The sequence below is a fragment of the Rana temporaria genome, chromosome 6 (assembly GCF_905171775.1).
Source record: "Rana temporaria chromosome 6, aRanTem1.1, whole genome shotgun sequence".
Taxonomy (NCBI): Eukaryota; Metazoa; Chordata; class Amphibia; order Anura; family Ranidae; genus Rana; species Rana temporaria.
Genome location: NC_053494.1, coordinates 115968855 through 115992789, shown reverse-complemented (window position 1 = coordinate 115992789; position 23935 = coordinate 115968855). Strand labels below are relative to the sequence as shown.

Below are 23935 nucleotides of genomic sequence, written 5' to 3'. Positions count from 1 at the left end.
TGTATATATATATATATACGTACTGGTATGTATGTGTGTGTGTACCGTGTGGCCCCATAATCTCCTATTGCCCGGAGGGCCCCATAATCTCCTATTGCCCGGGTGCCCCATGAGTTGTCAGTCCGCCCCTGTACCTCTTCCGCAACAATAGACCCTCCCCCTGCAAAAATAGATCCCTTCCAGCAACACTATATCCCCAGCAGACACTGTAGCACAACCTAGCACCCCTTGACATCAGTGTTAGAGGTGCCGGAACTGCGTTCCCCCGCTGAAATAAAGCTCTGCCTCTGTATAAATATATACCTAAATATATACCTATGTTTTGAATTTGAAAAAATCCTATTTTATTTTTCTAATTAAGAAGGGTTCGGTGATCTGTTTAATTTAAATTTAAATTTAATTCGTATATAAAAGTAGGGCATGCCCCAAAAAAATTCGTAAAGTGTGGCAACCGTGGTTGGATGTCTCGGAGGACTTCTGGGGGTCCTTTCCTCGCAACTCTCCCACTGATTTGGTGAGCTTGTGGATGGGTCCCTTCCGGGTGGTTTTCCCCCTCATCTCCCCTCTGTCCTGTCCTGTCTGTTTTTTTGAATATTTTTGTTACAAATATATTTTCTTATACGTGCACTTTGGGTACACAGCTGTTACATGGCTACTGATTCTGCCTTTTTTTGCTTGTTTGTGTGTGAGTATGGCTGTTTGTTTTTTGTGATGAAATAAAACGACGTTTTTAAAAACGTCATAATAAAAATGATCGTGTGTGGGCTTCACATCGTTTTTTGTCTTCTAAAAAAACGACCAAAAAAAAAATTCGAACAAGTTTTTCAAAATGTCGTTTTTTGTGTCATAAAAAATGATCGTATGTGGGCTAAAACTATGTTTTAAACTACGTTTTAAACCCACGCATGCTCAGAAGCAAGTTATGAGACGGGAGCTTGAATGGAACAGAGTGCCGTCGTACATGTTGTACGTAACCGCGCTTTGCTAGAGCATTTTCAGAAAACAATAGTGTGTGGGCAACGTCATTTTTTTATGATGAAGTTAGAAAAATGTCTTTTTTTTCATGATGAAAAACATCGTTTTTTATTTCCTCACAAAAAACGACCGTGTGTACCAGGCATCAGGCCTTTCTCGAGGCCATGTTGAAGGAATTGTAGTACTTGGGTAGGTTATGGCACAGAGGGTTTCAAGACCTGCTTTCTGTAAAGTAGACAAACTTCAACCATGTTATACAATAAGTTTCATTTGTACTTGGAGTCTCTGCGTGAGATATGATTAATGAATGTGGAAAGATAACCCGAACAGGACCTGGAGTGTGCCAAAGGTCACGTGGTCAGTACGCCTAAAAGGGGGCATACCCAAACATGAAATGATAAAAATGAATAAATAAATAAAAGGGGGTCGAGAGGGTGGGGAACAACGAAGATCTGGCCGTGAGAGAAAGTAGGAGGAGGGTGGGTTTAAATACCCCCGACGACTCCTACAAACTCAGGCCAGCCTACGGCCAGCCTTCCCATTTGTACTTGGAGTCTCTGCGTGAGATATGAGTAATGAACGTGGAAAGATAACCCGAACAGGACCTGGAGTGTGCCAAAGGTCACGTGGTCAGTATGCCTAAAAGGGGCCAAAAAAGAGGCCACTAGGGTAAGTAGAGAATACATTTATTAGCAGTGAAATTAAACATTAATCAGTCAGATGTATGAACGCACGAGCCATCTCGACCTGTGGATCCGGAATATACCTGGCGTAGCAAGCCAAATTCCACCTCCCCAACTTCCTCATGACATGGGCCGGGATACCCTGGTGGGATGCGGCAGAGGCCGCCCCAATCCTGAATGAGTGACCAGACAGGCTTGCCGGGTTCAACCTCAAGTTGGACCACAATGTGCGGCAGTGGTTGGAAAACTGTGCCACCGTGAGGGGAGCCACCGGGAAAGGGAGCAGCGGACTGTCCCTAGGCTTGTTGTCGATCAATGCCACAAGCTGATCTAACACCATCATGGGGCACCATGTCCCGCAGGTCTTGAAAAACAAGACATCTGTGCCAGCCCCAAACTGCTGTGTCTTGCAAGCTGACAGATGTAGGTTGAAATGATTTGGGTGTCTGACCAACTGGCCGGCCGTGAGAATCCGGGAACCAGGGCCGGAATGGCAAAATTCACCTGGCCTGAGGAACCTGTAAAAAGCCAAGTAAATAGCTGCTTTCAGCACCACGCTGAGGAGCTTCCCGAAAGGCAGCCCATCCAGCAAACCAGACATGCTACGAAAGATGTGCCCTGTGACCGGGAGACGACAAGTGGTAGCTGGAGGACAACTCCTTCGGATACCCCTCAACGCAGCCTTGATGATATGGGCAGAGAAAATGTAAGGCCTGTTAAGATCCTACAAGGACAGATGGTGCTGAACCCCAGCGAGATATGTTCTGATGGTGCCATGAGACAACCTCAGTTGCGTGTGGCAGTGTGTGACAAAAGCCAACAGATATCGGACGTCAAGGCCGTCGTCACAGGGGTGCTGGGACTGGAAAACCTGGAAGGATTTCCAGGCCGTGGTGTAAGCCTTCTTGGTATTGCTCGCCAAAGATGCCCCAACTAAGACTGCCGCATCAAGCAAGAGGGTGTTCAGTCCATCATTAGAAGAGAAGCCCGCGGGGATGGTGTGGCCCATGCGTCGGCATGCGGGACCTGTAGGAAGAATGACGGGAAATTGAGTCGTGAAAGAGCATCAGCCGCACCATTCTCCACCCCACTGATGAATTTGCATAGAAAATGGAAATGATGTTGCAGGGACAACCAGATTAACCTACGGACAAAAGACATGATAACCAAGGACCGTGATCTCTCCTTGGTGATGATCTCCACGGCTGCCTGGTTGTCCGTAGAGAAAACCACTGTCTGCCCTGACCATGAACTGCCCCAAACCCATGCTGCAGCCACTATGGGGTAGATTTCAAACAAGGCAATGACTCCGTGAACCCCGGGATGGCCAAAATGTCCTCTGGCCAAGGCCCTGCCAACCAATGATTGCCAAAAATGGCAGCATAACCCACCGTGGCAGCCGCGTCAGTTCCTACCTGGGAAGAGGAACAGGACTCCCCAGGAATGAACATGGCGACCCCATTCCAACACCGGAGGAACTCGTCCCACATGCGAAGGTCCGCCAACGCCGCAGCGTCCAGCTTGACCCATGAGTCCGACTCCGGTGCTAATGGTAACAGGGCCAACAACCTGGAAATTAAGGATCTTCCCTGCGGGATGATACGCATGGCAAAATTCAGCATTCCCAGGAGAGACAACCACTCCACCCTGGTACAAACCCGAGAGACCGTGAAGGAATGGATGCATTCCCTGATCCTGGTGAGTTTGTCAGCCGGGAGCCTGGCCTGCATTTGTCGCCGGGCCCTCCAGCTTCTTGGTTGCCAGTGGCACATTGAGTGCTGCAAAGACCGCCAGCAACTTTTGCAAATCCATGGGCACTCGCTGGGGACTCTCAATGAGGAGGAAGTCATCCAGGTAGTAAATGACCGCATGACACCGCTCCACATGAATGAGAATCCACTCAAGTGCTTGTGCAAAAATATCGAATAGCCACAAACTACCCTTAGACCCAAAGGTAAGTCTGGTGGCAAAATACAAATCTCTCCACTTTATCCCGTGCCACTGCCAGAGTGACGGCGTGATCGGGAGGAGCTTGAAAGCGTCCGCTATGTCAGTTTGGACAGCCAAGCCCCCTGCCCTACTTCGATGATCTGTTGGATGGCCTGATCTATGGATGCATATTTAAGGGAAAACTCTTCAGACGGGATCAACGAATTTAGGCTAGGCACAGCGGAGCAATGAGGGACCGATAAGTCATAGATTAATCTCAATTTATTTGAAAACTTCCCCTTGACCAGACCCAAAGGATTGACCCTCCAGAACTGAAATGGAGACACTGCAAAAGGCCCAACGATGAACCCCTTGTCAAGTTCGGACTGGAGTAGCACATCCACCGCCCCCATGTCCCCGCCACAAGACCTGAGATTAGGACATTCGAAGGTTTCTAACGGCAAAGTGGCGAACCCGGTGTGGAAAACCTCGGGTGAACCCTTCCACCAAAAAGGGGCCTAGCTCAGTGGATTGGTGGGAGGACAAGCAGGCCTGCAAAAACTCGACGTTTATGCGGCTTAGTCAACTGTTCTTGCTCTGTCTGAGCGAACAGGAAGATTTGGGATGGGCCCTAAAACAGCTTGAACAGATGTGCAGCAACCGGCACTGACCGTAGTTGCAGACCCCGTGATTGAAATTGTTGCAGATGGGCGATCTCCCCAAATACTGAATGGGCCGACTCAACTTATCTGCGGTAGGTGCCTGTGCAGGTGCTGGTAGAGACCCGGGGAAAGCCCTGGAAGTGCCCGGAAGGACCGGAGACTCCGTGTTGGGGCACCAAAAGGCTGTGTGAGATGACTGGCAGGTGGCGCAGACCGGTGACCTCAACCCCGCAAAATGATGGCAGAACAGCTCCGTGTCTATCCTGCTCCAAACTGCCACCACCTGGTGCTGGGCCAACAAGGCAGCGGCTTTGGCGGAGAATGACCGATGATAGTCATAAAACGCTGTGCCTCCGAACTTGTGACCCAAATCCACCACCGCATAGAGGTAGTGGTCCAATTCCTCTCTCCTAAGGGGACTAACAGAGCAGACTATGTCCCTGAACATGCTGAAAGACAGCACAAACTCAGGGATAGAGAGCTTCCGATTCAACCTGGGATCCCTGGACTTGACGATGACCGAAACGTCCCCACAGGCGTATGACTTATTGTCCGCCACGTCATGAGCGGCTATCAGCAAGGACGCCAGATTTACATCCTTCCCATCTAGGATGTCCTTCCTGATGCTCGCCAGAATGAAATGGGCTGGGGTGACAGAAGAGATACCGGAACTGGTACCTGACGGTGAAGGCCCAGGAACCGAGGGAACCGAGGGCCCAGCTAAGACCCCAGGAACAGCCGGAACCACCGGGGCAGGAGGGTGGAATGAATCTGAGTCAGGGATGCGGCCATTGCACGAAGAGTGACCTGTTCCGCGTCAGAACTTGCAGGGGAGGGGAACAAAAGTCTAAAGTTCAGCTTTGCGTGCTGACGCCGGGTGAGCAATGCCCCTGAGCCGCAACTCCACAATCAATCTCGGGATTGTCCAGGATCTCAGGGAAGGTGTGCCGCCCCGATCTGACCCCCTTGTTGACCCCCTCGCCGGAGAAGGGGAAACAGAGGCGAAATCTTCAATATCCGCTGCTTGAGACATGCCCTAAACCAGAGGAAAACAAACAAAACACCATGACAGAACCTACTACAGACCAACAAATTAGAAACCATTGTCAATACCTCACACCGCCCGCTTGTACCAACCCATCCTAATCCCAGCCCAGAAACGAACCCCCCCCCCCCCCCCGACTAGGAGATCCGAGCCATCTACCGTCGCAAACAAATTAAAAACGAATCCCCCCCCCTCCCGGACGCTGAAACGTGCAAGGTCCAAAGCTTTGAAGAAGCTGCTGAATGACTGTTTAAGAAACGAAAGATTCAAACCAACGGGTGAGGAGACTTGCCACTGTTCAAGTCAATTAAAAACTAAAACAACTCAACCAGCAACAACCTAAAAGAAATAGGCTACCCCCAGTGTCAACAGACCCTTAAAAACCTATGAACGATTGCAGGCTTGGCGCCCAGACCCCCAAACTTACCTTCACCGCAAGTCCTTCACCTAAAACGAGAACCTTGCGTCTGGCGCCTGAAATAATAGATGAATGGGACTGAAAACGAGTCAAACCCCCCCAGAACAAAACCAAGTGCAACGACAGATGCCCAAAACTGCCCTACGAGCGTGCCACGTGAAGCATGAAAACGGATTAGGACGTAAACCTACCAGACGGTTGAGGAAACTTGCCACTGATCAAGTTAATTAAGAACAAAGCATCTCAAACCGGACACACCCACGAACGTAGTGGATGACCCCACAGTGGAATCCCCCCCCCCCCCCCCGGTGATTCCTGACAGGAAAATTAATGCACTTTGCCCCTCCCCCTATGCAGGCGACACCTGCGTGAAACTAACCCGGAGTGGAACCAGCACCCTGAATGTGGATGAACAAATGCATGACACTCACTGAAACAACTTGAAACAAAGAAGTACTGATTTTTACGCAAACGTGAATACTCGATACACGTCCTGAAAAGGAAAAGGAAAACGATGGACACATGCATCAAATGACGGTAGCAAAAAGACAAAACCTGCTGAAAATGCGAAATGACAAAAATGACTGCACATGTGAACCTGACCACCCCCCCCCCCCCCCACAGGCCCCTAAAACGATCCACAACCCCTCACCGGGAACACCGCCAGGTGGGCAGCACGCGACGGAGATTTGCACCACGTTTGGCGTTTCAGAAACAGAATGTGACCAGCCGGCTTATCTTGCATTCAAACGGCTCAGTGTGGCCCCCAGGGAGACAATGACCTAGGACTACAACCTGGAGGGCTCTATCCCAGGAATCACCTTGACCAATTGCTGTTGCCTGGGGGGGAGGTGACAACAGATTTGCCTCTCACCTGGGACACATAAATGGTTAAACGTGGACATTACTATACATTAGTGATGAGCAAGAAATGCAAGGTTTACCTATGGAATGAAATTGGCTGCAGAAATGTATCTGGAGCAGAGTTTACAGGGTTAAATGAGGGTATCGCCTCCCCCTCGCTCTCCTTAGGCCCCCCCCCACGCCAGCAGCACTCACTGAAAAAAAAAAACTTGGCCAGAGAGCAACCCAACCACCCCCCACCATCATGCTTGATGCCCGTCAGCTGACACCCCCCCCCGGCCTGAGACTGGTTGCCAGCTAGTGTGACCTGGTCCCCCCCCCACCCCCCCGATACCTGTATGAGGTGTACCGATGGCCTGCCATGGACCGATGAGCGGAGCCGAGCGAGGAGGCGGAGCAGAACAAGGAGGCGTTCGTCCGAGCCGACCTGAGAGCCCTCGTGGAGTCGGTGAGTCGCACAGTGATGATGTCACGCGACAGGAACAACGAAGGTCCGGTCGTGAGAGAAAGTAGGAGGAGGGTGGGTTTAAATACCCCCGACTCCTCCTACAAACTCAGGCCAGCCTACGGCCGACCTTCCCATGAGTAGAACATTTTCTTGCTTGGTAAAGTTCATGGGTGGTACAAGAAATGTATTCCGTTTACAGTTGGGTACTGAGCTTATGCTAAGAACCTGACCAACGTCAAATTGCAGGGTGTCACTGCTTATAGTTGTGGCCATTGTGGTCATGTGCACTGCTCTACACATACACACGACACTACAAATCCCATACTTCATAGTTCCCTAGTCAATATCAGAAGTAAGTGTAGTGCCCCCCCCCTTTTAAAGTTAGTGGGGAGTTGCGCTAAAGTTAGTGGGGAATGGGAGATTTCACTTGCTCCCATTCACAAATTGTTAGTTTGTGCTGGTGCCAGTTCAGAGCTGCCTCTTGGGTGTGGGGTGCGCTTCCACCCCTGGGCGACAGTTGGCGCTATAGGGGTTCTGACGGAACCATCCTTCCCTAGCAGCCAATCAGAGGAGTTTCCCTCTTTGGGCATGCTGGCGGGGGGGTATATCTGGAGCACCAGATATACCCACCGGCACCGGCCATTTTTCGTGTAGTCTGCGGGGCCCGAATTCCAGGTGCGGCATCCACCTTTAGGATGCGCGCATCCGCGGGCCCCATCCTTATGGCCGGTCGGTGTTGAGGCTGTGCACCTCGCGGAGCCTTCCGTTGATGAAGGGGACCCCAGCGGCTTGCTGGGTTCCAGATCCTAAGCTGGAGGCTGAACGGTGGGGGATTGGCTCGGGAGAACCTAAGTGCAGAGGTTGTCTGTGAGGCCTGGACGAACCACCGGGGATCCGATCACCGCGCTACGTGACAGGTATTTTTCTTTTGCGGTCAGTGGGTGATCCTGTAAAATAAAACTTACTGGGAGGATTCGCTATCCGTACACTTCAATTATACCAAGAAAATTTACTATGCCTGTGGCAGAGGCATTGTTTCCTCCCAGTGATCTGATTATTGCGAACAACCCTTTGGCTGCCAGATCCAAGTTAATTGCCTGTCCAAAGGGCACTTACCCACCCTGGCGAGGGTGGCAACGTTTGAATTATCTGAGCCGAGAGCAGGCTTGCTCTCTATGTTTTTGATATCCAAGGCCTGACGCTACAAGTCCTTCCTACTCATCAACCTTTTTCCTATACTGTGTGTCATGTTGATGTTGGCCTTGTTGGCCCTGGAATAAAGCATTTAAAACTCACGCTACCTGCTGGACACTTGTTCTTTTATCCACACTCGCAAGTAAGGATGAGCTCCGGCGTGTTCGCATTGAACACGTGAGGAGCCCGCCAGGAAGTCGACACCCGCGCTAATCACAGCCAGGCAGACATTTCCCGATCTCTGCAGCCGAGCATCGGGAAATGTCTGCCTGGCTGTGATTAGCGCAGCGCGGGTGCCGTCTTCCTGGCGGGCTCCTCACGTGTTCAATGCGAACACGCCGGAGCTCATCCTTACTCACAAGCATCACCATTAGACAGAAGAATTTGGTAACTTAATGCGCCGATCCCAAATTAACCAGCGGCTCCTTCGGGTGTAGCGCTACATAAGCAATAGAAGGTGACTATGTTCCTTCGTATAGTGGGACAGTACATCAGATCACAGCAGCAATTTTTTTTTAATAAATCTGATATGGAGGAGACTGAGAACAATACGGTGCTCCACTCATATAGGGTTTTTGCGATTCGAGTTCTGTATCACTTTAAAGGATAAGTTCACCTTTGGAACATGTTACATGTTACACCTGTATTTAAGGCGACCCACCAATCCCCTCTTATGACAGTGGGTGAGCTCCGCCGACGTCATTCTTTCACAGGAATCTGTAAATGAAGAAACTATTGGATTGATTTACTAAAGGCACATAGACTGTGCACTTTGTAAATGTGGTAAAGCTTCACTTTGTAAAGAATACAAAATCAGGCGCAAGGAGAATAAAACCAAAAATAAAAACATTTTTGCTTGCACATGATTGGATGATTGAATTCAGCCGAGTTTTAGAAAATTTACTAGGCTCTGGGGAAAATTAGTGCAACTTCACTTGCAGAGTGTCGTTTGCCCTTTAGTAAATCCCTCCTCTCTATCAGCCGTCTGCGGCCCACCCTTCTCTCTATCAGCTGCCCGTGGCCCCCCTCCTCTCTATTAGCCGCCCACGGCCCCCCCTCCTCTCTATCAGTCGCCCCCCCCCCCTCCTCTCTATCAGCCGCCACCTCTCTATCAGCCGCCCCCCTCTCTATCAGCCGCCCCCCTCTCTATCAGCCGCCCCCCTCTCTATCAACCGCCCCCTCCCTCACTATCAGCCGCCCCCCCCTCCTCCTCTCTATCAGCCGCCCCCCCCGTCTCTATCAGCCGCCCCTCCCTCCTCTCTATCAGCCGCCCCTCCTCCTCTCTATCAGCTGCCCCCCTCCTCTCTATCAGCCACCCCCCCTCTCTATCAGCCGCCCCCCCTCCTCTCTATCAGCCGCCACCCCCCCTCTCTATCAGCCTCCCCCTCCTCTCTATCAGCCGCCCCCTCCTCCTCTCTATCAGCTGCCCCTCTTCCTCTGTCAGTCGGCACCCCCTCCTCCTCTGTCAGGCGGGCAGAACAGGGGATTAGTCAGGGGGCAGGTCGACGGGAGAATGAATGGGCGAGACAGTCGGCGTGAGCGGGCTTGCTGGCCAATTAGCAGGCCGACGGGCGTGGGAGCAGAGAGATGACATCATCTCTGACCGCCCGCCATGCATCACTAAAGTTCCGCCCTCACTGTGCAGCCGCCGGCAGCAGAGAGATAACATCATCTCTCTGCTGCCTGCCTTGACTCTGGGACACAGCAAGTGGCAATCCGCTATGCGTGGCAGGTGAAGTGACAATCTGCAACGTATGACAGGTGGCGTCGTGGCAAGTGACAATCCGCAATGTGTGGCATCGTGGCAAGTGATAATCCGCATTGGTGAAAACGACTTCGGGTGAGGTGTTATTCCTGTGCTGGCATGAGTAAGCCCAGACACAGAACCTTTCCTGGGGGGGTAGTGCTCTCATCTGACCCATAACTTGGCCCCAAACAAGTTAACGGAAAGCATGGAGGAAGGGTCAATCACCCCCCGCCTTCTACCCCTACATGAACATGGTACAACAGACACATATCCGGAACATGAAATATTGAAGTAACATATTCTTGAGAGATGCCTCAGCTACAGAGGTCAGTGAGAGTTTCTCTTAAAGCCATTTACTGCTTGGTGCAATATGTAAATATTCGAATGTTCAAACCTGGTCGCCTTAAAGCAGAGGTCTGCCCACCCGTGCAAAAATTAAAAGCCAGCAGCTACACATACTGCAGCTGTTGCCTTTTAATAATAGGACACTTACCTGTCCTGGATTCCAGCGATGTCGGCACCACATCTGATGTTTGCATCAGCTGTATGCGATACAGTATGCAATGCATGGGCTAGCACAAAGGTATAACATAAGAAACACAATACACCAATATAATACAACACCTTTATTGAAATTGGCAATTAAAATTGGCCACGGTGTCATCCACCAGGATGGGGGGTTACAATTATAAATAAATAAATTTAATAAATAAATAAGCCATCTTGGCTAAACTCATATGACTTAAATGCTGTCCATCCAGCCGAAGCTGGACGACTACTCCCCACTTCGGATGACCTCATGACTTTAGGAAAAAGGGGTAAAAAAGGGGGGGCGGGTGGGCGTTGCTGCGCGTCGGAAGAAAGCAGCCTGAGCGGTCACCTCACGCAGGGATATTTATAGCCTTTGTCCGCGCGGGCTCCCGCCGCGCGAACCGACCAATCGGATGCCGCTTCTGCTGAGCCAATCACAGGGCCGGTCCCGCCCCGGGCACCGCAATCCTACGGAGAGAAATGCAGGGGAAAAGGGAGAACAACATCTCCCCTTTGAGCCATCCCATGCCGGTCCAGCATAATGCTGGGACCCCTCATTCTAGCACATGATGACTTAAACTGGCTGGTGCCTATCTTTTATTTAATTTTTTTGATTGAGTAGAAGGATACTGAAAATAGAGAAAAAGCCAAGAAAACCTCTGATGAGATACAAGATGAACCATGTTTTTTCCTAGATAGTTGCCTTTGCTGAACACCTTTTGGGGTTTAAAATGTTTATTCAACTGTGATATCTATATTTATTTACATGGTTTTCTGGTTTATACATCATCTTTAAAGTAGAACTATAGGCAAAACGTTGTTTATTTATTTTGGTTATAACCCCTGTAAGGTTTATTTTTGCCCTCTTTATCCCGTTGGGGAGATTTTCCTTCACTTCCCGTCCCATAGCCAAAACAGGAAGTGAGAGGAAATCCTGAAGATAAAAGGGAATAAATTGAGGTACCCCCAGGTCACTAGAATTAGTGTCCGCATTGGAAGATTTCCCCTTTATTACTGTTCTGGGGACAACCCCATAATTGAGGGTGAATCCCCTTAACAGGGACACCGACAGCAATAATTGTATTTTCCAATAATTTTTATTGAAGTTTTGAGGAGAAATAATACAACTTTAATACTTTTTCATATTGAGAAAGTAAACCATTATACCGTGAACATACATCAGGGTACAAGGTGTATTGAGAGAGAGACATATAGAGATACCTGTATCTTCCAGCACACATACCAGTGTTAATTTTGGCAGCAAATTTTGATTTAGTTTTAGTCTTAGGACTAAAATGGCATTTTAGTTTTAGTCCCATTATAGTCTTCTGCAATTGTTTGTTTTATTTTTAGTCGTATTTAGTCAACAAAATCTCCAGTACATTTTAGTCGACTAAAATGTCCTACGTTTTAGTCATCTAAAATCGAATGGGTGTAATTAAATTGTAATGCATAAGTGAACATTTCTCTACAATTTCCAAACTCTTTGGCCCGGATTCACAAAGCACTTGTGCCGACGTATCTCGAGATACGCCGCGTAAGTGCAAATATGCGCCGTCGTATCTGTGCACCGTGCCCACAAACTGAGATACGCCTAAAAATAGGCTTCATCTGACCGACGTAACTTGCCGGCGTATCGTGGGCGCATATTTACGCTGGACGCCTGTGGCGCTCCCATTGATTTCCTATTCAAATATGGAAATTAAGGGAGATACGTCGATTCACGAACGTACTTGCGCCCGGCGCAAAATATACGCGGTTTGCGTAAGTCGTACGTCCGGCGTAAAGTTATTCTCCATATATGAGGCGCAACCCATGCAAAGGTATGGACCAGGGAACACAAGCCGTAGTATCTTTTGTCGTTTACATTGTATGTGAATATGACTAGGCGTAGGTTACGTTCACAGCGTAGGCAGTGATCAGGCATATCTTAGGGAGTAGTTCTGACGTGATTCTGAGCATGCGCACTGGATGCGTCCACAGAACGGTGCGTTCACCGTTCGTTATTCGTAGCTTTATGGCGCTTGGCCCATCATTTGCATGGGGTCACGCCTCATTTGCATGGCTCACGCCCACTTCCACTTAAGACGACTTGCGCCTAAGAAACACAGCGCAGATTTGGTGGCAAGTGCTTTGTGAATTCGGTGCTTGCCTCTCTGCGCTGGGTCGGCGTAGCGTAAAGAAGATACGCTACGGCGGCATAAATATGCGCCGATGTATGTGAATCCGGGCCGTTATATACTGTTGGAGTGAAAAATCTCATATGTTATTATTTATGGTATTGAGGTTTGAACATACAGACCAGTATTCATTTTGAAGTCAAATTTCAATTTAGTTTTAGTCTAATGCCATTTTTTAAATTGGTCATTAAAAACGACCGTGTGTAGGCTCCAGAGCATTTTTTTCGTCGTGAAAAATGGGCATTAAAAATTTAGAACATGCTCTAATTTTTTCACGTTGTGAAAAACAGTCGTGTAGGCTTTAACGACGGGAAAAAAACATGCAGGCTCAGAAGCAAGTTATGAGACTTTGTAATGGAGATAGCACATTCGTCACGCTGTAACAGACTGAGAAGCACGAAGACTGAGAAGCACGAAGACTGAAAAGCGCGAAGACTGAAAAGCACGAATCGTCTCTCACCAAACTTTTACTAACACTAAATCGGCAAAAGCAGCCCAAAGGGTGGCGCCATGCGAATGGAACTTCCCCTTTATAGTGCCGTCGTACGTGTTGTATGTCACCGCGCTTTGCTTGAGCATTTTTTTTCACGATCGTGTGTATGCAAGGCAGGCTTGACAAGAATCACGTCGAGAAAAACGTTTATTCCCATGACATTAAAAACGGCCGTGTGTACGCGGCATTAGTCTTTTGACTAAAATGCCGTTTAGTTTTGGTCCCATTTTAGTCTTTTGACTAAAATGTCATTTTAGTTACTGGTGGTATTTTTTTTTTGGGGGGGGGCGACAAACAGTACCACCAACCCCCATATAGACTTTAATGGGAACACCTGAAAATGTGCGACATGGGCGTTTTACAAACGTTTTGTCACACATTTTCTGCTCCAACAACAGCTCTTAAAACCTAATCTGCTCCACCTATCCTCCCTCAAGTGCTTTCTATTGGCTAAACAAAAATGCCCGAAGCTGGAAAAAGCTTGCAAAAAGAAGCACGGAACAACTCTCAAATAAAAACAGCTGAAAGTTGCTCTGCACAGGTGTGAATGCAGCCTTAGGTTTGCTACGAGTCTATGAAGCTGCAGATGAGGAATATGAGGGAAGAAGGGGAGTGCATTGTCCTATAACAGTGAGGCCCCGTACACACGACCGAGTTTCTCGACATAATTCAGCCAGAAACTCGATCGGAGCCGTATTCTGCCGAGAAACCCGGTCGTGTGTACACTTTTGGCCGAGGAAGCCGACGAGGAACTCGTCGAGCCAAATAGAGAACATGTTCTCTATTTCCTCGTTAGTCAATGGGGAAACTTGGCTCCCGAGATCCTCGGCGGCTTCACAAGGAACTCGACGAGCAAAACGATGTGTTTTGCCCATCGAGTTCCTCGGACGTGTGTACGGGGCCTGAGAAAATATACAGATACTCCTCGATTTAACGACTTACGACCAGCTCTCCCAACCAGAGCGGTGCACTGTCAGGGCCGGCCTTTGGGGTGTGCGAGCTGTGCGACCGCACAGGGCGCCATGGGCAACAGGGGCGCCGGTCGGCCATCACAGCTCGCAGAATTTAAGTCGCAGTCAGTTGATCACATGGAACCCCATGGCACCAATGTACGAGGCGGCACTTTCAGGGGGGTGGCAAATTGCACAATGTCTTGGGGGCGAGGGGTGAAGATGGGGGGGGGGCGCCACAGGATTAGCTCGCACAGGGCGCCTGAACACCTAAGGCCAGCCCTGTGCACTGTACATCATTGTATTGTACAGTACAGAATTTTTGTTTTATATTTTTGTGTTCTGTACTTATGTAAAATAGAACAACGTTATTGATCTGGGGTTTTGTGTTTAAACCTTTTTTTCAGAATATAGGGCCAGATTCACAGCGGAGATACCACGGAGTATCTCAGATACTCCGTCGTATCTCTCAGAGTATCTATGCGACTGATTCATAGAATCAGTTACGCATTGATATCCCTAAGATCCGACAGGTGTAATTGTTTTACACTGTCGGATCTTAGGATGCAGTACCGCGGCAGCCGCTGGGGGGAGTTTGCGTCGTAAACCAGCATCGGGTATGCAAATTAGGAGTTACGGCGATCCACGATGGTTTTTCGCGTTCGCTATGTCGCCGCTAGTCTAGTTTCCCGTCGCAAAGTTAGTTGTCGTTTTGGGTGCCCTAACTTTAGTCAGCAAACGTATTGCTGTCTAAAGTATGGCCGTCGATCCCGCGTCGAAATGTAAAATTTCACGTCGTTTGCGTAACACGTCCGGGAATACGGAAGTACGCTACGCGCGTCGCCGTTCGAGAAAATGACGTCACTTCGCGCAAAGCATGGCGGGAGTTACGAAACGGAGCATGCGCAGTAGGTCCGGCGCGGGAGCGCGCCTAATTTAAATTGTACCCGCCCATTCGATTTGGACCGCCTTGCACCGGACGTATTTACGATACACCGCCGCAAGTTTCCAGGTAAGTGCTTTGTGGATCGGGAACTAAAACTGAAAACTTGCGGCGGTGTAACGTAAACGGGTTACGTTATACGGCCGCAATTGTACGAGAATCTGGCCCATAATACAGTACCAGTATTTAAGAATGCTTAAAATATTGATTACTTGTGGCTCCTCGTTTAACGACCAATTTATTTAACAACCTGGTCGCTGGAACGGAACCTGGTCGTTATGTGAGGAGAGCCTGTACTGTGCGATTCCCACTAAAGCTGGCCATAAATGGTTCCGTTTTTTCGTCCAGTCGTTTGGCTGCATGTGCTGATCAAAACAACACTTTTCAATAACCCCGTCTATGAAAAGCTGATCGAAAGATCACCTTAATTTGAATGGTTATAGCCATACATGGATCAAAATTCAGCCAGTTCAGCAGTTCAGGCCATCTATGACCAGCTTTATGCTTTTAGGGCCATTGCCGGAAAGACTCTACGTAAAAACATACACATGATTAAATGAGTGTTTCTTTTGTTAGTGTTTGAATAAAGTTGATTTAAAAGAAGGTTAAAAAAAGCCTTGCAGGCCTAGACTCTGCCCTCCCTCGTCACCCTCCCCTCCTTTCCTCAGTCTGGGCGGTGTGAGAGGCCTCTTTGTGTCTGGCTGTGACACAGGAGCAGCTCAGGAGGAGGAGGAGGAGGTTTGTGTATGTGTGAGAGAGAAAGAGAGGGGAGGCGATCCGGTGCCTTCCTCATCAACACTTCTGTCTCCAGTTCCCCTCCTCCTCAGCCCTCTCCCATTAGCACAACACCCCTTGAGATGGCTTCCCCAAGGGAAGAGAGGGGGGCTTCTGCCTTGGCTGAGGGTGCCTCCTTAAGGCTTCAAGGCTCTCTTTAAACCACAGGAGCAGGAGACATTCTTGTGCAGCCCGCGCAGGGCCTCATCTTGGAAGGATAACTCCAGGCAAGCTAGGGATACCTTGGACCTGGGACAGACAGCTGCACATTGACAAGATCTATTGATGCTGGAGGCTGATGCCATTTACTATCTGACCCCAACATCCCCCTGACATGGGACATCTACATTTCTAACAAATGAAGTGTAGAAAACACTAATTTCACTGGCAGGAAGGAAACTAACTCAGGAAAAAAAAGAATCATCTACTGGAAGGGATGCTGGAAGAGGTCCATGGACACAGTATTAGAAGACATAGGAGGAAACTGGCCAACGCAATGACCTATTCTCAATGTATTGTCTCTTGAAAGAAGAAGCTCTCTATTTTTGGTCAGAATATTAGGCAGTCATTGTCGCCTTGGAGTTTTGTGAAGCGAGGGACGACGACTGCTCATTTTTAATGGCTTTCGGTGTTTCTAGTTCCCCCTGTGAGGGGTCGGAGAGAAGGGCAGCGTCCCCCGTGTAATACCGTGCTTTGGGAAATGCTATTAGCGGGACCTTGTTGTAAGGACTTTTTGATGCTGTGAAGGGCTGTGAAATTGTTGAGTTTCTCTGGGAGAAAAGACTCCCTTAGCTGGAATGATCGTTATCTGATGGGAGAAGGCAGTCTAGTTCACTGAGGATCTTGCGCTAGAAGGGCCTCTGCCGCCCATGGATTAGAAATCACATTTATTGTGAAATCGGATTATAGCCACACTAGGTTCTTCTTTTTTTTTTTTTTTGTCTCCTTCCTATGTCTTCTCGTTGTCCGATTTCTTTGGGATTACTGAGGGTTATGGCTTCAAATCAGAGTCTGGTTCTTCTGCTCCTTGGCTTACATTCCACCCTGCTGCTGGCCACAGCTGCTGGTAAGTCACTTTTCATTTGACAGACTTCGATATCCTCCTGGGAGCAGAAAACAATCTTCACCCATAGCTTCATTTGAAGAAGAGGCTAGTCTTTATTTTATTGAAAAAAGAATGAGGGCAACGTGTGCAGAGTCATATGCCATATCGATGGCTTTTTATTCGTATATTTTTTATTTTCAGATTCAATACTGTAATAATTAAAACAATAAGGGTTCAGGGGTATTCTTCAGGTCCCATTCACACTGCTGCCTTTTAACGCACGTGTTGCAACGCACTAAAATGCACATGTCCCTTTTACTGTAAAAAAAAAAAAAAATGCACATGTCCAATGTCCCATTTTCTAAAAATACAATGCATTCATTTTATCCTGTTTTAGTGAATTGAGGGGCTTATGGATGTCAATGGCAATACATCAAAATGCGTGTTACATACAGTTTGATGTGTGGCCAATGGATATTAAAAAATGTCTTGGTTAATTATTGGTAACCCCTTGCCATTGGCCCTTTAACTAGCCAGTGATGCCGGAGGTCAGTAGGCGGGGCTGGCGAATATGCACTCACTGTTATTGGCGCACCTACCGGCTCCTGATCGATGGTACTTGACAGTGAGCTCCTTTGACAGCTCATCACTGTTCTGGGCGCCAGTCAAGCTTGTCCGCAGAACAACATAGCGACGCATGTATGCGTCAGGTCAGCATTGAGGCCTACCTTCGTGCTGATACATATATAGGTATGACGCCAGCGGGAAGAGGTTAACTCTAAACACTCCAAATTCTAAAGTAAAAAACGCATTGAAACACCTTTTTAACACCTGTCAATGCCGAAAGTAAATAACTTGCCTACCTCGCGCTACAAAAAAATGCACCTCTACGCACACGCATAGATCTAAATGGGCTCTCATTCTTATCCTAATTATACCTTAAATGCTTATATGGAATCTAAGGAAAATTCACTATTCTTGGGGAATGAATGTTTAAAAAAAAATGTACATTTTAAAGTAACAGATCTGTAATTGCAGTGGAAATTTGCCTGTCTGTTAGGAATGGAGTTGTTGCAGGGAATGATTGGCCGAGTCATGCAGACATATCATTTGAGAATCATTGTCTGCATTGGTGATTGATTTTGTCAGCTTTTCCACCCTAAAGGTTATTCTGGTAGCCAGGAAATTTTGCAATCTAGAAATATTATTCATGGAGATATTGGACTGGCATTGCATGGAATGCAGCATGTCTCTCGTTGGGTGAGATCATGTATACAGCATGTTGCTGGAGATTGGGTGGGAGTGACAGCTAGTGGGCACCTCAATAGCCGCAAAGCAGAGGAATTGCAGACAGCTCACATTTCTATTCTAGAGAAAGCAAAGGGTCAAATGCCATGCTCTCCACATTTGTCACTATGTATTGAATGTTCTCTACAGTGGCATTGCCGGTAAATATGTTGGAGGTCTATACTGTAAAATCTTTTGTTTAAGAAAATAACATTTTCAATAAGGGTAACAAAGATCGCTTTATTTGATACTTGGGGTTTTCTGATTGCTTAGTGGAGGTTGATTCTTCTTGTACCTGAAATAACAAGCTGACAGTATTGTGCCACCACACAATGCGGCCTTATTGTTGCATTAGCAGAGAAGGTGTGTGCTGTCCCATCATGTCACTTTGTATTCTCATCCTATTCTATAATTCAATTTGTGAGTGTGAAATAAACGCTACTTGGGATATGGATATATTTATAACAGCGCCCTTTTCTTTTTTTTTTTTTGCCGTTGCATCAATTTTTTTTAAAGCTTTAACTGGAAGCAGCCATCTTGGCAAACCCTGCAAACTGATTTTTATTAGGATGCATTGGACTTGATTTGGTAGAGCTAAAGGTGCGCTCGATGGGTCATCTCCCAATTTTGGTCTCAATGTTGCAAAGGGATTTAAAAAGCGATGAGCACATGTGTGCGTTTTTGCTGACATGAGAATTTGTACATAGATATGTACTGAAGACAGTTTTCAATGATCCAGCATTTCCAGATCTGTGCCTACAAACCCCTGACAACTAGGAGACATCTAGCCTGCCTTTTTAAATGTTATCAAAAGTTTACAAGTACACTTTAGATATTTTTATATGCAGTTTACTAAAAAGAAAAAAATATGACAATCTCTGGAACTATATCATCATTTGGCTTGTGTGTTAATAGAATGGCTTTGAATCTTCTCTGGCCCTTAAAATGTACTATTATGGTCAGAAAGCTATCGTTTTTTAAAATAAATAATTGATTCCATATTTTATAAACCCTATATTGTATAAACCTCACACCCACGTGCTCAGAACAATGCTCTCGCTGGTAGCTCGGATAAAATATGACATGCCTCAGCCCAGCTTTGGTTGCATTCTATGTTGCATTTCTTAAAGGATTACTGGAAACCTCAGTTGTTCATCAGCCAAATACAGCCAAGCAGTTGGCATTTTCAACAGTTTAACAGTGGCGGCTTCCATATTCTATTTATAAGAGGAGGTACAGGTTACCTTTAAAAATCTGTTAAAGCGGATATTCATTTAACCAAGAGCATGACCAGGGGGCGGACTGACAACCCATGGGGCCCCGGGCAATAGGAGATTATGGGGCCCCCGAGCAATAGGAGATTATGGGGCCCCCAGTACAATAGATTATAGGGCCACACAGTATACACACACAGTATACATACACAGAGAATACACATACACACACTGAAAAGGTACTGGAGAGTAGCTATAATCTTGGGATTTTTAGACCAAAATGATGTCCGTAAGGGACATTTCAGGGACAGATGTAAAAAAAAACAGATTTTTACATACTTTCCCTGGTTTTACTGAGGCTGGCAACCCTGATGGGGCCCCCTAGTGGCTTTGGGCCCTCAGTCAGTGCCCGAGAGCCCGAATGGTCAGTCTGCCCCTGAGCATGACACACTTGCACATCATGGCCAACTTAACTCCAAGTTTGGTCTCCTCCATTGATGATAGTTCTGCGTTTCCCCCTTATGATGCACTACACTACTGCGGCTATCTTTTTTTTTTTTTTTTTTTTTTTCAGGCAGTGTTTTCTTTCTTTGACCATAAATGCGGAAATTCCATTATCCCAACACCTTGTTCCACTCTTGGCATCATACAGCATCTTCTAGGCTAGCCCATATTTAACATCCATTCATGGTTACCAGTTAAATGTCTGTAATTATGAAAATTGGATAAGGAACTTTCTATCTCTAGATTTTAGTTCCAATATAAGTTTTCAAGTATTTAGATTTTAGCATATTTCAGTTTATACTTTTATTTAAAGGGTAAGTTTACCTTTACAAAAAAAACAAAACTGCCTATGCAGATAAGGGGTGTCTGTAGATAATAACAAACTGTGCAGTTTTGACTAAAGTTAAATAATGCCCTTGCTATAGGAGTAGGCCATCCACATACCTCATGAAGCCTGACTGGAAAACTCCCAGGATGTTGCTAAGGACATCGCTAGCAGAGACTCAACTGATAATGTTCACCTTCACTATTAGGCTCCATGCACACTGGACACTAAAATAATGTTATAAAAACACCAGTAGCTTTGCAGTGAGTCTTTCAATGTTTTCTAACATTTTTGCAAAAGCGTTTATTAGCGTTTTTCACCGTTGGCGTTTATTAGCGTTTTTCTTTTTTTCAATGGATCAAAAACGTTAAACACTGGTGAGCCACGTTTTTGCGCGTTTATCAGCAATTATGAGCGTTTGGAATTTTTTGAACTCCAACGTCCAAAAACGTCTGTGTGATACGCATAGGATAACATAGAGTGGAGTTCATGGGCTTTAAAAAAAAAAAAAGCCTAAACTCCAAAAAACAGCTGTTTATGAGCTCCAGTTTGCATGGAGCCTTACAGGAGTGAGCTCTCAAAGGCTGAGCTCAGCATTACCGCATAAGAGAAATGTGAGGGCGTCTGAATGAGAGAAATAGCTCACTCCTGTGATGGGGAAGGTTATCGTTATCAGCTCGGCCTCTGTTAGCCGTGTTCTTACCAAAATCCTGGGAGTTTTCCAGTCAGGCACCATGAGGTACGTAGATGGTCTACACCAGTGATGGCGAACCTTGGCACCCCAGATGTTTTGGAACTACATTTCCCACTATGCTCAACTACACTGCAGAGTGCATGAGCATCATGGGAAATGTAGTTCCAAAACATCTGGGGTGCCAAGGTTCGCCATCACTGGTCTACACCTATAGCGCAGGGCACTATCGATCGGCTTGTGTACAACCAGCCTGTTGGAAACAAGTATCTCGATTAGTGCTGCTGGCAGTGCTGATGATTGTATTCTGGGGCCGCTGTCAGAATACAATACCGCTGTGGGAGGGATTCCACCGTCCAAATCAAGTATGTGGATGGGGGAATGTAGTCATTTTGTTTCTTTCAACCCATGGTGGACCAAAAAAATGACTCATGTATGGCGATAAGAATATCAGATGAATGATCGCCTATTTTTGCATGCTAGTCTTACATCGAAAAACCAATAGGTTACCGAAGTTCCGAAAATTCTCTTATGACAGAATACAACTTCGGAAGTGATGTAATGTGTTGTGTTGTATTGTATTGTAATGTATTCTTTCGTTTCTGAGCATGTGTGGTCTTGGTCTTCGAAATTTTTGTGGGACGAACACTACTGATTAAACGAAAATCGCTCATTCTGGAGAAATCTTTTCTTCTTTGTCCCTTCAGATAATTTCACATTAATTGTCGCGATTGGCTCTCGAAAGATGTGTACTAACGATCAGATTATTGTACAATCGCTTTGAAATCGGTATTGTACTAGGCATTAGTCTCTTCAGTTGAGTAGGTTCTGCGATAACTTATCATACACTTTGTTGAATTTTATGTTTAAGTAGGTCTTCGGCACATTACATTATAGCATATTCTCTATTTATACAGGTATAACATTGTTGTCTCCTATTACTAGCTTTGTCATTCTGATAATACATTGGTGCATTAATCATATGCAAATACTGCCTACATTTTTGAAGGCCATTCTTGATGGATCAACATTTAAATGGGGTAATTATAGCTTCTATAAGCAAACAGCACTATTGGGTAAAAAAAGCTTGAATTACACTAAATGGTTCTCATTACCATATGAGAAGCCTTACCCAGGCCTGAATACGAAGGGAACTCTTGGTTGAATCATTATGGTAACTGTTGTTGTATGGAGAGTTTGGCAAACCTATGATTTTCTTAATCAGCATAGTCTACAGAAGACCAAAGCATGTGATGCCAGACTGATAACATGAGGCTCAGTTGTATACTTGTATAAAAGCTCCACCACCCACAGACTACAGATTTCTTTTTAAGGTTATACTAAATGTTCAGATGATAAAAGGGACCTTTTTCCTACAGAATTTTCAGGCCTTTATTAAAAAAAATGAATAATAATGATGATAATAATAAATATATATATATATATATATATATATATATATATATATATATATATATATATATATATATATATACACAGACTTAAATAAAACAAGTTATGTAATATTTTTTTTATTTCATTTTTTTATAAAAGAAATTGCATTCTTTATTTAAATATTTTCCAGTACATAAGAAGTGAATAAGAAAAGGGGGAGTAAGTACAGGGAAGGCTGTGGGATTGGGGTCATCAGGGAAGGCAAAACACTCTGGGCCAGATCCACGAAGAAGTTACGTCACGCTGCGTAACTTCTAGGATGCTCCGGCGTATCTTTGTTTTGTATCCACAAAACAAGATACGCCTGAAGCTGGGCTAGATCCGACTGACGTACGTCTTAGTACGCCGTCGGATCTAAGGTGCATATTTACGCTGGCGGCTAGGTGGCGCTTCCGTTCATTTCCGCCTTGAGTATGCAAATTAGCTAGATACGCCGATCCGCATTTTTTTTACGTTGTTTACGTAAGGCTTTTTTCGGCCTAACGTGATTTCGAGCATGCGCACTGGGATACCTCCACGGACGGCGCATGCGCCATTAAAAAAACGTAATTTACGTGGGGTCAAGTAGAATTAACATAACACGCCCACATCTTTGTCATTTGAATTCCGCGCCCTTACGCCGACACATTTACGCTACGCCGCCGTAACTTTAGACGCAAGTGCTTTGAGAATACAGCACTTGCCTCTCAAAGTAGCTACGCCTGCTTAAAAATACGCCGATCTACGTGGATCTGGCCCTCTGTAAAGTGAAACATTGTACCATCTACAAATCAGGTCGGAAGACCTTCTACATAAACTTATTTTAGACACAGTGAAACCACCATTTGGTCTCTGTGCTTATCTATGAAATGTAAGCAAATAATAGCTGCCGGAAGGAGCCAGCAGAGTGCTGTATATAAATTCCTGAAAACAGGAAGCTGTGGTTAATCCTGCATGTGATTCTGAACATTCCAGAACTCAACAGCTCAGCGGGGGAGATCGATGTACTAACTTCAGATCATTAGTGACAGTTTTTTGAACAAAAAAAAAAATTTGGGTGTACCCATCTTTATTCTAAACGGCTCCTTTTAAGGCGTTTTCAATAATGTCCACAAAGAAAAAGCAAACATTGCTCAGCCCAGACGTCTGCTGATCAGCTGTTCTCAGTATTGGAAAAGTAAGTTCAAAGGTTACTCAGAGTGGCTTGGTCTTTTCTGCCCATGTACAGCGTTAGCCTCAGAATACTGTTAAATGTGATGGGCCTCCAAAATCAGCACTATAGAGTTAAAAAAAAATACAAACAGCATTTTGGATTTGGGAGCCGACCGTGCCTTCTTTATGAATCATCGGTGGCACCCCGCTGTGCAACAGTGAGATTGTGTGGCACAAGAAGGCTGGTCCTGCAGTCTTCTGGGACACCTTACACTTTGGCAGATAGGAGGGTGGGATGAGGCAAAGTCATCTTTGCCTAGACAAGGATTGGGGAAGCTGGAGCGGACCTTCTCATCCGTTTTAGGTCCGAAATCAGCCAAAAATTCACTCCTCGGCTCTTGGGTGCTGTCGCCGCCATCTTCGGTAAGTGGATCAGGAAGTGAAGCC

At 46.4% G+C, this 23935-nt stretch overlaps 1 protein-coding gene across 1 annotated transcript in view; it reads left to right on the top strand.

Annotated features, from left to right (window-relative positions):
• Positions 1-15741: 15741 nt before the first annotated feature.
• The window catches only part of BMPR2 (bone morphogenetic protein receptor type 2), a 220220-nt gene continuing 212026 nt past the window's right edge, over positions 15742-23935 (top strand). The window contains exon 1 of the mRNA XM_040357231.1: positions 15742-16902. Within this exon, the coding sequence (XP_040213165.1) occupies positions 16788-16902 (115 nt within the window). The 5' untranslated portion in view covers positions 15742-16787. The remainder of the gene's footprint in view (positions 16903-23935) is intronic.